Source organism: Dicentrarchus labrax, unplaced genomic scaffold (assembly GCF_905237075.1).
Source record: "Dicentrarchus labrax unplaced genomic scaffold, dlabrax2021, whole genome shotgun sequence".
In the NCBI taxonomy this organism is placed as follows: domain Eukaryota; kingdom Metazoa; phylum Chordata; class Actinopteri; family Moronidae; genus Dicentrarchus; species Dicentrarchus labrax.
Window position 1 is genome coordinate 11,791,324 of NW_026136712.1, and position 15,698 is coordinate 11,807,021.

The 15,698-nt window shown below is 40.1% G+C and overlaps 2 protein-coding genes across 2 annotated transcripts; both read left to right on the forward strand.

Annotated features, from left to right (window-relative positions):
- The first annotated feature begins 180 nt into the window (after positions 1 to 180).
- Positions 181 to 3,756, forward strand: mylpfb (myosin light chain, phosphorylatable, fast skeletal muscle b). The gene is made up of 6 exons (XM_051416695.1): positions 181 to 298; positions 975 to 1,073; positions 2,116 to 2,296; positions 2,459 to 2,537; positions 2,640 to 2,688; positions 2,778 to 3,756. The coding sequence occupies exons 1-6, from the start codon at positions 296 to 298 to the stop codon at positions 2,877 to 2,879; spliced, it is 513 nt and encodes a 170-aa protein (XP_051272655.1). The 5' UTR covers positions 181 to 295; the 3' UTR covers positions 2,880 to 3,756.
- Positions 3,757 to 7,191: 3,435 nt separating this feature from the next.
- Positions 7,192 to 12,202, forward strand: pgap3 (post-GPI attachment to proteins phospholipase 3). Its single transcript, XM_051416681.1, is given in 9 exon segments — positions 7,192 to 7,619; positions 8,530 to 8,627; positions 8,838 to 8,858; positions 8,860 to 8,991; positions 9,094 to 9,156; positions 9,586 to 9,647; positions 9,876 to 10,012; positions 10,305 to 10,509; positions 10,646 to 12,202. Coding segments are annotated over 9 exon segments (1,056 nt in total). The 5' UTR covers positions 7,192 to 7,345; the 3' UTR covers positions 10,710 to 12,202.
- Positions 12,203 to 15,698: the final 3,496 nt, after the last annotated feature.

Sequence of the window (15,698 nt, forward strand, 5' to 3'; positions counted from 1 at the left end):
GATGACACCAAAGTCATGCATGTGTGTTGGCATTGAATTCACCTCATTCCAAGACCCATGGGGCCTATTTTGGAGCATCGGTAAACTGATCCACCTCACCACCTCCTCGCTCCTCCCTCTTTCTCTTACTTTCCCCATAGCTCTATTTTCCTGCCAAACCTGATGGTGTGGCTAAAGTTAGCCCCTTGTGGGCTAGTATATAAGACCCCAAGAGTCCAAGGCTTAACATGTCAGTCACATCGGCTTTGGCTTAGGCTTCTCTTCTTGACCACCAACAACCCCACAAACTTGAGAGATGGTGAGTGTTCCTCCGAAGAACAGTCTCTAGGGATCTAGGATCTTCTCGACACTAAACTGATGAGATGAAAGCATCACTGATACATTTGCTATCTGGATTACCAACAGCCCATGAAACAAAATTGTAGGAGTCTCTTGAGCCGAGCCTCCCAAATTGTGGATTTGGAACCAGTCTTAACTTTTATCTGCCGGCTTGAGTTTAAGATTGACTAACATCTCAAACCTTAACCATGATGAAATACTGAAACACAAAATGTTTTGGGATCTTTGGCTTATTATTGTAGGCCCCAAAGCAACTACTTAGTATTTTACCCACTCAATTGGGCAATAGAAACAAAATAGGTAGATTTCTCCTGTACGAAGAAAAGTGTCCTCACAAAAGCTTTGTGATGATGATGTAGGAGTTGTTTGGCAATTTTTTAAAGCCACCAAAGTGATTTAATTAGGCTTTTTGGAGCATTCTTTCATTTATTTCAGTTGTAGGAGTTACTGAAAAAAGCAATTTAGGACTCTTTTATCTCCTTTTTGGTTTTGGCCTCACATTGGGCATCCTTGACAGTCTTCGTATCGTTTGCTTGGAGTTAGCCAGGATCACCACATCTTATAGTAAAGTCTGTTCGGTTGATGTTTTGCATGTTTTAAGTTTTGTGTGTTCTTTACCTTTCATCATCTAACAGGCACCCAAGAAGGCCAAGAGGAGGCAGCAGCAGGGTGAGGGTGGATCCTCCAATGTGTTCTCCATGTTTGAGCAGAGCCAGATCCAGGAGTACAAGGAGGTAAAGTTTTCTTCATCTCACACACTTCAAAGCAGACACTTTCTAGTAGTATACACTGAGGTCTTCCCACGCCTTGTGAGAAAAGGAACATTTTGTGGTGCTCATATAACTGATCACTCCATGTATCACTTGACCTTGAACGTAACATGAGGAAGCTTCCAAAACATATAGACATGATCGGTTTGGTTTCATGACAGCAAAAATGTCCTCATCAGCACGACAGGACAATAAATCTGAGCTTTTCCGATGACGGTAGCTACCTCCTCTTTGGGGTATCTCAGTAATCCCCATCAGAGGCTTAAAACACTTGCTCCGTGACCCCACAGGAATGTCTCCCAACAGCTGGTAGGCAGTGATATTAATCAGAGCAGGAAAGAGTGGCTAGGTAGAAAGAACAAGAAAAGATTTGAGGTCTTAAGTTGAGTCTATATTTAGGAAAGAGTAGGGAGAACAGTATGCAGGTATGAAGAAAAGAGAATACAATGGCGACAGTGGCTTAGCTGACCCTTTAGAGGCTTCAGAAGGTGACATAACATTGGGGACAGGGTCAGAAGATTCAGTCACAAGGCAAAAAAATAGAGGAGGGGGTGACAGCTGTAATCCATACCTTCTCCTTAAATGTCGCAAGGGGCTTGTCTCACATTCCGAGACCATTTTAACGCCTTAGAAAGACAAGTGACCGACCAGCTGCCAAGTCCCAAAAGGTTTGCAATGCCATCTTTGGTTTCAGTGAGTGCTACACCCAGCCATGTGAAAAGAGGTGGAGAACAGCTCCACATTTACACGTTTATGTCGGCAGACTATCTCATGCAAATAGTTATCATAAGAGAGTCTTATGACAAGGACATGTGAGAAATGTGAGGATCTCAATTTTCACTTTTTCAATTGGCTGTATTTTTGTTTATAGTTTGAGGGCTTATGAAAGTCATCCGAGGAGGTGGTGAAGCTTTGATAGAGTAATTTGCAACAAATGGAGCACAATTTGATTCTTTTATTCACTGACTAACCTTCTCCTTCTCTTTTCTCATCTGTCCCCCGGCAGGCTTTCACAATCATCGACCAGAACAGAGATGGCATCATCAGCAAGGACGATCTGAGGGACGTGCTGGCCACCATGGGCCAACTGAATGTGAAGAATGAGGAGCTGGAGGCCATGGTGAAGGAGGCCAGCGGCCCCATCAACTTCACAGTCTTCCTGACCATGTTCGGCGAGAAGCTGAAGGGTGTGTTGACATACGCTTCACACAGTTCAAGTCCTTGCCTGTCACTTTTTGTCTTATTTCATAGATTATTTACCACTTTGAGGAGTTATCTTCTTATTTCCCTACTTGTTTTTTTGGTTTTAACTTTTGTAATTGAGACTAATTGGCTGCTTTTACTCTTAGGTGCTGATCCCGAGGACGTCATCGTGAGCGCTTTCAAGGTCCTGGACCCCGAGGCCACTGGCGCCATCAAGAAGGAATTGTAAGGGCTTTTTTATATCACAAGAGTCTGAGCTCTTTGTGGCACAATCTTGACTCAAGATAGACCATCTGATATTTATTTTTCTCCATTTTCCCTCTCCAGGCTTGAAGAGCTCCTGACCACCCAGTGCGACAGGTTCACCGCTGAGGAGGTGAGCTGATGATCTTTGTTCACTCATGTTCACGTCCTGTCATCGATTGTTCAGGGTTTTAAGCCATTTCTTTTACTCATCCTCTGCAGATGACCAACCTGTGGGCTGCTTTCCCCCCTGATGTGGCTGGCAATGTGGACTACAAGAACATCTGCTACGTCATCACACACGGAGAGGAGAAGGAAGAGTAAATCCCCCTCTCTATCAAGATCTCTACCTCCGTTGAAACCCATACTTGCCGCACCATCTACTCACTCCCCCTCTTCTCCAACGCCGCGACTTCCTTGCACACTTTCGCACTCCGGTCCGCTCTTTCCACTTGCCAGCTCACTACTAAAAGACTTGTCTCCTTTATCGAGATTCTCAGTGAGAGGACTGAAGGCTGTGGGGGTGTTTGTGTGTGAGGACCAACAGGGGAACATGGGATTATTTTCAATAAAAATAATCTTGTGGCACTGAAACACTCTCCATCTCTGTCCCTGCCTCTTGTTCCTCCTCCTTTTTCTCCCATCACTCATTCTGTCTTTCTGTATTGAGGCCAACAGTGCATGCATCATACCTACATGCAGCATGTATGCATATGCAGTCCAGTGTATACAGCGGTCAGTCAAAAATATGTCTTGGGTGCTGTGGTGCAAGCACAGTCACTTGCTTGAAACAAGTAAGCAGTCTGACTCAAGTGGTCTGTTAGTCTCAAGCTGACACAGAGTGTTTAATGGATTCATCCCTTTGTTTGTAGTAGGGAGGAGTGCACAGTAAAAGAGTGGGAGTATTGTACTATAATAGTTTGCCTACCCCTCTCTTTTTAATCTGTCTCTCCGTCTCTTAAATACAGGCATGAAAGGAAAAGTTGCAGGGAAAATTGGAAAGCATGATTTGTTCTAAATCTTGTAAATAGAGAAAGAGATGGGGAAAGATGGTGAGTTGGAGGCAGGGATCAAATAAACAAAAGTACAACATCTTTGTTTTTGACTCTCCTTCCTCCTTTTCACTGTTGTTTCTCTCCTGTTGTTGTGACTATGACTGTAACAAAGAAAGAAGTACAAATAAAATCCACTACCTTTCGTATGACACTGTGTCTGTTGGTTAACTGTGAACAGCCCTGTAGAGCACTGACTGCACACTGACTGCTATATGCAGATGGTGAAGCATTATCATGTCAAAACTACTGAACTTTGAAGTCTCATCATAATCCCAAAGTCTAAAATATATAAAATATGTCATTCTGAATTGCAATGTTTTATCTAATTAAATATGTAGAGATCTCTTTGCAGTACCAATGCATAACTCTAAAGCTGTAGGACAGTTGGACAAAATAATAGAAACACCTAACAATACAAGAATAACCCTTACCCAGTAATAGGAGAAATATTAATTAACATTAAATAAATAAATAGGATTGAATTAATAGAGTAAAGGTTTGTTAATGCACATCTCTCTCTCTCTCTCTCTCTCTCTCTCTCTCTCTCTCTATCTATCTATCTATCTATCTATCTATCTATCTATCTATCTATCTATCTATCTATCTATCTATCTATCTATCTATCTATGTATTTATTTAAACCCATCCAGCCAGCCATCTAGAGACTGGGTCTGCTCAAGGTTTCTACCTCCTAAAAGGATGTGTTTCCTTCCTGTCGCCAAGTGCTTGCCTGTGGTGTGAATTATTGGGTCTAGATCTGCTCTATGAAAAGTATCCTCCCTCACTCCTCAGGCAATCACTTTTAATAGAAGATCAGTTTCTATTATCGTTGTGTTATTCATGTTGAATTTGTGCTTCTGCTTTTGGTCCACCACTGTGGCTGAAAACACACAGTGGATACAGGTTCTATTTCCTTCCCTTGATGGACAGAGGTAAGATGTGTAACGACGTGTCCTTCCCGATTTTACAGTAAAACTAATTCAAATCTGAGTGGAAAACAGTGTATGACAGATGTGACAGATGATAGTGGTGTGGCTTCAACGTTCACTGCCACACCTACACCATTCAAATATATTCCTCATATCTTCCGCAGTAGGTCATGTGGTCATTTTACTCATAGCAAGGGGTCGGCTTAAACACAGTGAAAGAAAGTTGTTTTTTAAGCAACAATACCACCACAAATCAAAATGTCTCCGTTACTTAACTTCACTGACTACTCTAATGCTACAGCTGATATCGTTCTGAAGTGTAGTAGCCAACATGCAGGCAATATCTTCTGGATATGTATCTCTGTAGTTTGCTTTGTTTTGGGGTTTCCTGGAGTGGTTACTGTGCTTTTGGACATGTTTCAGAAAGTAAGAAAAGGAACTTTATTATGCCCAATGGACTTCTTTATGTTAAATCTAACTTTCATGGATGGGATTTGTTTGCTCTTTCTTCTACCACAGCTGTATAACGGTGTACACTGGAATAATTTAGTGTATAGAGCACTTGCTTCCTTCATTTATACATTCAATTTGTGTGGGAGGCCTCTTTTTCTATCCTGTATCTGCCTGGACTTTTACCTGGCTGTGGTTCATCCTGTTACATATCGGGGGAGAAAGAGTCCGACTCCCAGGATCCTGGTGGCTGTTGGTGTCTGGACTGTGACGGTTGCTTATGGATGTTATTTTGCTATTGGACACAAGGAACTTTATATTTTCCTCACCCCAATCTTGTTTTTTGTTTTGCTTTCCCCTGTTATTGGATTTTGTGACATCATCATCCTCAGGACCCTGAACAGATCTAGGCCTGGAGGAACAGACGTCCACCCCCAGAAGAAGAGGGCTCTGCAGATTATATTCAACAACATTGTTGTTACCTCTGTTTCCTATCTTCCTCCAATAATTTCTGTGTGTGTGTCTCAGATTCTTCGCATGGATATAAAAACCTTTCGTTGTCGTGTTGTGACTCCAGTGATTTGCATTTCTCTAGTAGGAAATACAGTTTCACTTATCGTGTATTTGAGCAATCTGGGAAAACTGGAATGGCTAAAATGTTGGAAGCAGAAATGAACCTCATACAACCTCTATTTTGTCTTTTCAGTTGTGTATCGTGATTATTGTAGCCACATACTTTGTATTCATCTAGTGCCATTGAGATTGTTTGATACACATGTAAACAGAATATATTTTTAAAAACCTTTGCAGAGTGAAACTTTTTGGATTAACAGATGTTATGCTGTAATATATGCTAATATACAATAAACCCTTAAAATAAACAACATTTATTGATGGAGCTGCATAATACTGTATGATATTGTGTGTATGCACATGATCTCATTTTCTTTTTATTTTCATGATATAAATCATTTGCTATTATTGTGATAGTTGTTTTATTTGGTTGATCTGTTTCCACCGTGATGAAAGTCCTGAGGTCAAAATTGGTCTGTTCTTTAAATCAATGTGCTCGACTAAATAATTTCAATATAACATTTCTACTTTTCAAGCTTAAGAGTGCTTGAAGAATGTATTTTTTTGTTGAGAATAAGTTAATTGTAACTAAACTATTGCATGTACAATAAAGGAAGTAAATGCTGTGTACTTGTTTCTGCTGCCTTTATCTTTAGTTTTAAACCTATTTCCTGAAATGAGAGCAGTTACGAGGGAGGTTACTTATGAATTTACAATGACTTTGTTTATAACAACAGCTTGAGAGACTAACAGGAAATCGGGAGAGAGAGGGTGAGCAAAGGGCCACAGGTCAGATTCAAACCCATGGCCCCTGCAGCAATTTTTTGCTTCAACAATATAGGAGATAATGTATGTCACTCTATATAATGTATGCCACCACTTCATTTGCATAAAATGTGGTTTAATTTACTATATACAAAACACTGATGATGACAGATGGTGGAAAGTGACAGGCGACGAATGAGTGTGTGAGATAAACACTTGCATATTCAAAGCAAAGACATTTTCCACAGCAGGGGAAGCCACCTGTTAATGTTACACTTCAAGTCCAAGACCAGCGTTGGCTTGACTTACAAAGTAGATAGATAGATAGATAGATAGAAATACTTTATTTATCCCTGAAGGGAAATTATAATGTTAACGCAGCGGTCAGGTTGGATGGATATTAATGATATTATTGATAGAAATTATTTTTATTAGTCTGTGTTTTATTATCTTACTGTTTATTAATATTATTATTATTATTATTATTATTATTAGCATTTTGCACATAACTATATAATAATAATAATAATAATAATAATAATAATACCATCAAATCAATATCAATAGATCAATCAATCACGTGACCTAGTGACGCACATGAAATTAGGAAGTAAAATTCACTGCAACAAAACGTTCTGCCTTCAAAATAAAAGCTACCAATATGTCACTTTTAAATATCTGTACTAAATCTACCAAGTAAGTAGGCTAACAAAAGAAGAATTATTTCTCGAAGATAAGCAGATAGACCAGACCGAACAAATAAAATACTGTAGCTGTAAATCGATTTTTTTTTTAATCGCTCAAAACAAAAGCTTCCACAAACGTCCGCCGGTGACTGTTTTATTTTGAAAATGGCGACCGGAAACGTTGTGTGAGTGGTGAAACCCTGATCAGAGAGCAAGGGGAAACAGTTGGACACACAGTAGTGTAACTGTAAAACATTTTCAGGCTCCGGTTGGTCGCCACAAACTAGGAATGGCTGTCTGGTAATGTGGACCTTCGGCTGTGGAAGCCATCGATGCCGCTGTCGTCCCCCCGCCGTGCCTTCGTGAGCTCTGACGGGCCGAGACCCACCGCCATGGCCTCAGCGTTACCCCGCTGCACATCTGTCAGACTCCCCGCTGTGGCCACCGTCGTCCTGCTCCTGATGTCGGTGACCACTGTACAGTCCTCTCAAGGCGACAAGGAGCCGGTTTACCGAGACTGTGTGAAGCAGTGTGTCCGGACCAACTGCACCGGAGCTCGGCTACGGGGCTTCCAGTCTGCCCAGCCGCAGTACATGGCGCTGACAGGTGAGTTGTTGTTGTTGTTGTTGGCAGGTAACTTAAGCTAGCTTGTTAGCAGTCTGTAGCAACCCCAACAGCATACTGAATTATACATACGCTGTGGCTGTGTTGCCAAATATATCCCTTGACTATCTTTTACCATTCACTGTGTGTTTACTCGTCCATGTAGCTGCTCCACTGCTGTTGTCTTGTCATGGCTGCAGTTGTGACTTTTTCCACACGTATATCTTCACATCTTGTTAAATGTTAAATGAAACAAGTGACGCTTACTTTCATTCATTGAAACAGCCTTGAAAGTTCAAAGCCAGTTTTTCTGGCCGAGCAAGGTGTCACAATAGGCCTATTGAAACTCCACCCTCGGTCAGTCATTAACAGCTGTACAGTTTGTCTGTGTGAGGTTTGAAAATAAAACAAATTGGCACTTGACACAGTGTAATCCAGCCAAAAAAAGACTAAATTAAAGGAAGTGCCTCCTTCTCTCCAGCTGCAAATGAGAACAACACATTTTTACAGCTGCCATTAACCATTGTTTGTTATTAGTGATTAGTCGGCCCATTATTTTCTCAGTTAATTGACTCAATATGTGGTCTATGAAATATCAGACACAATTACGCAGAATACAAAAGGTGACAGCTCAAATGTGTTGTTTTGTTTGAGTAACCACATTACTCCCTAATATTCATTTTACATTGATATAGAAGAGAGGAAAAACTGGGATTATTATTTTGATTGTTAGAATGATCCAACTTGACTCATTGTTTCATCTTCTTACCAAATCAAAACAAAAATCCTTATGTGTTTCATTGTTGGATATTATCTACTCTATTGTCTGTAAAGCAAACTGAACTTGACCCTTTGACCTGTGTCAATGCCTGTTCGTGCCCTCACCTCTTCTCTCTTTGTTCCTGTGTTTCAGGTTGGACATGTCGTGATGACTGTCGCTACCAATGCATGTGGACCACCGTGGGGCTTTATCAGGCCGAGGGGTACAGGGTCCCACAGTTCCACGGCAAGGTTAGTGTTTCCTACAGAGGCCCGTATGAATATCTATACCGAATAGCTTTATCACAAAATCGTACTCAAAGTTATAATCTGTTCACAGCTGACTGCATTAGAACGAAACGTATATAAATACTATAAATGTGCCAGTATTGGTTGGTTTTGTCTTAACCGATTTGAGTCAACAATTGTGAAATAACGAGTCATATATTTTATTTCTTACAGTGGCCGTTTGCGCGCTTCCTGTGTTTTCGAGGAGCCAGCTTCTGCCCTGGCCTCTCTGCTCAATGGCCTGGCTTGCCTTCTAATGCTGCTGCGCTATCGGAGCACGGTGCCACGCCAAAGCCCAATGTACCACACCATCAACGCCTTCTCTCTGGTGAGATGGAAAAACTTAAACTTAAAAACACAAATAAATACACCAATACTACCTCGTCTTTCTACAAGTGTCATGACACTTTTATTGTGTGTGTTTCTTTAGGTTTCCCTCAATGCCTGGTTCTGGTCCACAGTGTTTCACACCCGGGACACGTATCTAACTGAGGTAATGGTTGCTGACTGTCTAGATACTTGGCTTGTCAAGTTTTAATGACTAACATGCTATCAAAGAGTTTCAGTCTCTCGCCTTTCAGCCCCGGTTTGGTCCACTTACTCCTGAGAAAGATATAAGTTCAGTCAGCTTGTGAGCTCGCAGCAGTCGATCAATGTTTATATGGAGGACTTGGACTCAATATGCAGACCAAAACACCAGTTGATCCAACTTTATTGAGTGGAAAAAATAAAATATTAAAATATCTTATAGCTAAAATGTCTTTCCAACTGCCAGACCACCTCCTGAGATGACCTCCGTTACTGACAAGCCCTGAAGCTGTGTGCAGTATATTTTCTATAACATGCAACAGGCCCGTGTCTTTTTTCTCTTGATATGGATTTCTGTTGTCAATACGTGTCTGTATGTGTTGTTCTCTTTCAGAAAATGGACTATTTCTGTGCAACGGCAGTCATTCTTTACTCGATCTATCTATGCTGTGTCAGGTAAGCTCTAAAACAGGTTTTCCATGTGACCTACAAATGTTTTAATTTGTCCCATAATAGAAGAAGGAAATAGAACTGAAATCACATCTTTATTAATGATTGACCCTGGGTAATATTTCCTGGATAAAGTTTTGATATTTATGATAAGAACGAGTGAATATTTACTTTAACTGAAGTCACTGATGATGTCTTTCTATTATAGTTAATGTTTCCCCCTCTCTTTGTCAGAACATTGGGTCTGAGGCGACCTGGGGTGTCCAGCATGGTGGGAGTGGTGCTCATCTTGGCCTTTACCTCGCATGTGTCCTACTTGACCTTTGTCAGTTTCGACTACGGCTACAACATGGCTGCTAACGCCTCTATCGGTACAGTAAATGCTCAAAAGGTCACACTAACGCTCAGATTTGCTTGGTTGTAATGGCTTATTTTTAATAGTTAGTTAATAGTATTTTCAGTACTTTTCTTGTCCTGGATTGTTCTTGTTTCCCATTTTCTAATTTTCCAGTTTTGTTCAGTCAGTAGTTAGAACAACTTATTTCATTCTTGGTTATCAAGTTTATTAAATTTCAGGTTACTGTCTTAAGATGACTCTTACCTGGTGCCCTGTCCTTCAAATGTCTTGTTTCTTATCTTTTAAAATGTATTTTGTCTTTAAAGGCATGGTAAATCTCCTGTGGTGGCTGTGTTGGTGCTGGCAGAACCGGCGGACCCTGCCATACTGGTGGAAGTGCGGCCTAGTGGTGCTGCTGCTTCATGGTCTGGCCCTGCTGGAGCTGCTGGACTTCCCTCCAATGCTCTGGATCCTAGATGCTCACGCTGTGTGGCACCTGAGCACTGTACCAGTCCACTTCCTTTTCTACAGGTTCGTGACGCTCACCTGCTCTGCCTTCGTTTCATAGCTTTCCTGCAGAGAAGCATTTCAGGCAGTGACTAAAAAAGAAAGGAAGATCGTGTTTTTTCCTACCTCATGAATGATCCTTACTTCTTTCTCCCTCCAGTTTCCTGATAGATGACAGCCTCTACCTACTAAACACAGAGAAGATGGGTGTCAAAGTCGAGTAGGAGGAGCTCATCGCCTCTTCACCACGTCTACACCCTCGCACCTCTCCAATCAGGGCAGCCGAACACGGAAGTAGCTCAGCCTCCCAGATGACATGCATGACAACACTATGACTTCCATCAAAGCAGACTTCGTTTACATTTCTCGTTTTAATTAGTTTTTTTTTGTGGATAATTTCTCTCTTCTTTTAGAATGATCAAGATTGATGTTTGCTCTACTTATCTTTGCCTTGTACTGACGTACTCTACGGTTCTTTTGCCATTCGCAAAAATAACTTCAAAACAGGATGAAGGAAAAGGTTTCCCACAGCATACACAGTTTTTGACTTCCAGTTGGGATGCATATCCTGTTTCTTTTGACTCTTGGGTACTTTGAAATTGAATCTCTGAACCCGCGATTTGACTCTCACCAGCCTCTTGGAAGTCCAACATGCTAGTTTCTGCACAAATGGCAGTTTGCGGTGACTGACAATAGATGGCACCAAATCTCTTGTCAGGCCATCATAACCTACTACTGTGTGGTACAGCATGTGTCAGGGTCCATCTGTGCCAAAAGTGGACTGGCGGACACAGAGAGGTGCCCCTTGTGAAGGGAGATTGTTCTAGAGAGAGGGGGAAGGGGGTTTATGTTTGGAGGCCATACTAGCTGACTGTGTTTTTTTTTTTCTTTTCTCGCCATCACACCTTTATTTTTGTGCCTCTGTTTGTTTCCACTGCTGCTTTTTTTTCTCTTCTTTATAATTTCAGATCTTCCTTCTCATCAGCTGCCTTTTAAATCCTTTTGTTTGTCTTCGACCAATTTGTGCTTTATTCTGTTGACAGTTTTACTTTGATTACTTGATTTTGAATTTTGGGTGGGATATGCCTGATGATCATAAGATGGAAATGTTACACTTATTCACCTGGATTGCCTTTTAGTGTGAGGAAAAGGAGAAAATTATTGAGGTAGGAATAATAAGCTACAGCAGGAAGCTGCAGTCAGTGGGGCTTTTTATTTTACATCAAGAGTTTCTAATAAATTCTGGGGTTAGGTGGTGTGTGTGAATGAGTGTTCATGTGTTTGTTTGACACCCATTATTTGGATTTGGTTGCATTTGTTGGTGTAATATTTCCCAGAATGGCCACACACACACACACACACACACACACACACACACACACACACACAACCAGCTGCTTTACAGATAACTGCCCCATCATGTGAAATACTCCTTTGTATTTCCCTCCATGTCTGCCTTACACACTGTATCATAACTTGCTTGTCAATGACAATATTTCTTTTTTTTAAAAGCAGATCTTTTTTTGCTCTCAAAGTTGGCATCAAAACTCTTGAATACATACCACGTATGTCTTCATCCCTCAGAGTTTCCCTTCCATATGTGCACTTTACGTGTGAGTCTGTACATTTACGTGCATTTTTTGTTTAAAATTCTGCCCATGCCTTTTGTATTTCTGTGCGAGAATGTGAACAATGACCACTATGTGTGTACACATTGCCTTGACTCGACATTGTGTTGTTTTTGCCATCATAAACTGAATCACTGTGTGTGTGTGTGTGAGAAAGAGAGAGAGCTAGATCGTGCTTGATCCTTTTCTAAAGCGACTGATGTGTGAGAATGTCTGTGTGTGTATGTTGGAGGATTGCTGCGTGAATGTGTGTGAGACGACGGGTAAATTTAGCTTTGCTGACAGCCTGTGATGGGGGTGGGGGAAGACTGAGGACGACAGACACGGAGAGGTTGTCATAGGTTTGGGTGGCAAAAAGATTCCAGAAATCACAGCAGAGATCCTGAGCTCATGAGATAAGAAACGTTATATAGTGCATATTCTAATTGTTATGGGCCAAGATATATTCTCTGATGTAGTAATGTTTATGAAGCACTGAGATTCATAAAATGGTGTCTGTGGTCCAATTATGACAAGAGACATACTTATAAAAAGCTAAAACAAGAACTGTTTGAACAAAATCTAATTTCAGTTTACCACAAAATCTAAAATCAAAACTGAAAGTGTTTTGTTTTCTGATAGAAAACTTGTTAAATCATTTCACTGGTATTTGTTTTAATAAGTTGAAGATTTCCTGAGGAATTAGCATGAACCAATCTCCAAAGTTTTTGCTGTGTAAATCATTTCATTGTTGACTTCATTCTTCCTCACTAATAACCTCCTGTTGCCTCACTCATCTGCTGCCCCCTGCCTGCTGCCCTGTGCACATCCACCTCTCCTACTGAGTGCACTCTCCTCCACCTCACATCTAATAGTTGACCAAAAAAAAAAAAAATATGAAAGAAATGGAACAAATAAAAGTATTCTTTGTTGATAAGGAATGGGGCTCGGCTGTGTCTTATTTTCCCCCTCCAACTTGAGAATTTCTGTCCTGTAAATGTGATTCTCTTCTTCAATTATCTGTTTTAGAGTTCCTATAAATATGCATAAACATGGCTAGACTAAAGGAATACTTCATACTGTACATACCAGTGACTGATAGCTGTTGGGCTCTATTGTCTCTGTGCACTGCTCATAGTTCATTTTGTTCATTCAAATGCAGTCAATATATAACAATGTAAAAATACTTCTATACAAGTTAATGTCCTGCATTTAAACTCCAGCTTAAGTAAAAGCACTACTGTTATCAGCTAAAAACTTTGTAAGTGTTAACACTGATGTACCAGTTGCATGGTACTGTTGCAGTTAAGTTTAGTCCAGTGTTCATGACGGATGTGTGAGAATTAATGGAGTAGGTAAGAGGAAAATGTTTTTCATCTTTACTTTTTTGTGAAATGTTGGATAATTGTACCTCTTTGTGCCTCAAAAGTTAATTTAAAATGAAACTGAGAAGTTAAGAGGGGAACTGATTACACATTGACACCTGGCCACAAATAGACAAACAGTTTCTTTAGTAAGGGTTCACAAGCCAAAAAGGTTAGAAACTGCTGGTTTAATACTCTATATAACATATAACAATGCATTATATTTTATAAGCTGATCACATTTATTTTATATAAAATCATATTTTTCTAAAGTAAATACTTGGAGTGGAGTAAAAATATTATATAATATTTCCCACTGAAATGTAGCAGAGTTGTGAATAAATTGACTTAGTTACATTCCACCACTGCATAACAACTTGTTTCTTTGTACCAGGTTTTGCCCAATATTTAGCCCTGATAATGTATTTTCTTCATGCACTGCTCATAATTCTTTATGTTCATTGAAATATATGAGACAGACATGCCCAACCCTTCTAACAGTATACTAATCTCAAGCTGCTAAAAGAACGTGTGTGTCTCCAGGAGACAAAAAGTGACTCCAAATTAAGTGATTATGTACTGCAGTCTGAAGGCCCTGCTGACCTTGTACCATTTGTGCAGTACTACATGTACACATTCACTATGAGCTGTCATTATGTCTCTATAATATCACAGACAGATTCCTCTATGTCTGCACTTGTTATGTTATGATCTGTGAGATGACATTAAGCTTTTCTTAGACTTTAAGGAGTATTTCCTGCAGCCTGCAAAGTAGTTGTCCTTGGACTCTCTCACATGAACACAGTATCTCTCACCCACTTGCTGGCCTCCTCCCTTTTCACCCCATGGAGACCCCAACAAATATAAATGTTGTATGTATGAGTCTCTTTTGTGTACAAACGTTAGAATCTGAATCGGTTTAATTGCCACATAGGTTTTCACATACTTATACTACTTATAATTTGCATATAATTAACATTATATGAAGATATAAATAAAGATGAAATAGAGACAATATATAGAAATATAAAAAGAGACAATATATACAATATACTGTTTACATTTAAATGGTTGAATGAAGAGCTGTACAGTTTGTGCAGGAATGTGCCAAATATTATCCAAGACTTGATGTTTGAGGACTCCTCATAGCGTATTAATTTTACAGAAGTTTACAGCTGGGAAAGCCGTACAACCAAAATGTACATTGACTCTGTGCCAGTGGCTGCAGCACAGTGACTTATTCTATGGGAATAATAATAATAATAATAATTCTATTCTTATTACTTATTCTGTGGGAATCAAACATCCAAACAAGACCAGGAGCATTAACCCTTGTGAACAATCTTGGACGTGTGCTCTGCGTGGCTCAGTGAGTAACTTTCTGTTGTTTCCTTATAGCTCTGTGCAGTGGGTTGGACTCTGACCCTGGCTGCTGTGGGTGGGGAGAGTGGATAGATTGGGATGAATGAGTTTATTCTTCCTCCTTCAACTCCTGATTTGTGACCGTGAAGTGAAGGGCATGAGAAATATGAAGATGCTCCAAGACGCTGCAACGCAAACCATTTCCCTTTTATAAATTCAACAGCTCTCGAAAGTCCACCGGTACAAAGAAGTTTAACTGGAATATTCATGATTGAGTTTGCGTAAACAGCATAACAATTAATTATATTACCAGATAAGGAGCCTCTTATGTGAGGCAAGGGAGGTCTGTTATGTGTTTAATGGATTACTGTAAAAAACTGTTCCTGGTCTGGATGCTCTGAAGCATTAATAAAGTTGTAAATAACATCTTTACAGATAGGCCATAGGTAGACCTGGCTTTCTGTAAGGTAGCAGGCCTCCAGAAATCCCATTTTATTTAACAATATTTACTCTAAAGTTCAGTTAAGATTATTACATTTATATCTTATGTTTTATGCAACAGTCTTAAATTTAGTCAGTTAAGGCATTTCTTGTGCTTTTCTTGAGCTAAAGTTAATTGGGATTTAGCCTTTAAAAACAGTTGTATTCTGTCCTCTGTGGAAAAAAATAAACATGACGAAATCCTCAGCTCGCATTAGGGGAATTTGAGATCTTGTGTGTGACTCCTACGAGGGTCTAAAAGTCATGATATCTCAGCCTCTTCTGCTTCGAGTCTTAAATCTGTCTCTCACAAAAACCCCCAACACACTAAATCCCTTACCTCTTTAAGAACATTGTGCGGATAATCTTTCACGTCCTTTTAATTTCTTGACTTCTTTAT

Excerpts from the sequence above, each read along its gene's own strand:
- mylpfb (XM_051416695.1), top strand. Across the intron at positions 2,538-2,639 it reads GGCGCCATCAAGAAGGAATT|GCTTGAAGAGCTCCTGACCA; the intron begins GTAAGGGCTTTT and ends TTCCCTCTCCAG. Across the intron at positions 2,689-2,777 it reads ACAGGTTCACCGCTGAGGAG|ATGACCAACCTGTGGGCTGC; the intron begins GTGAGCTGATGA and ends CATCCTCTGCAG.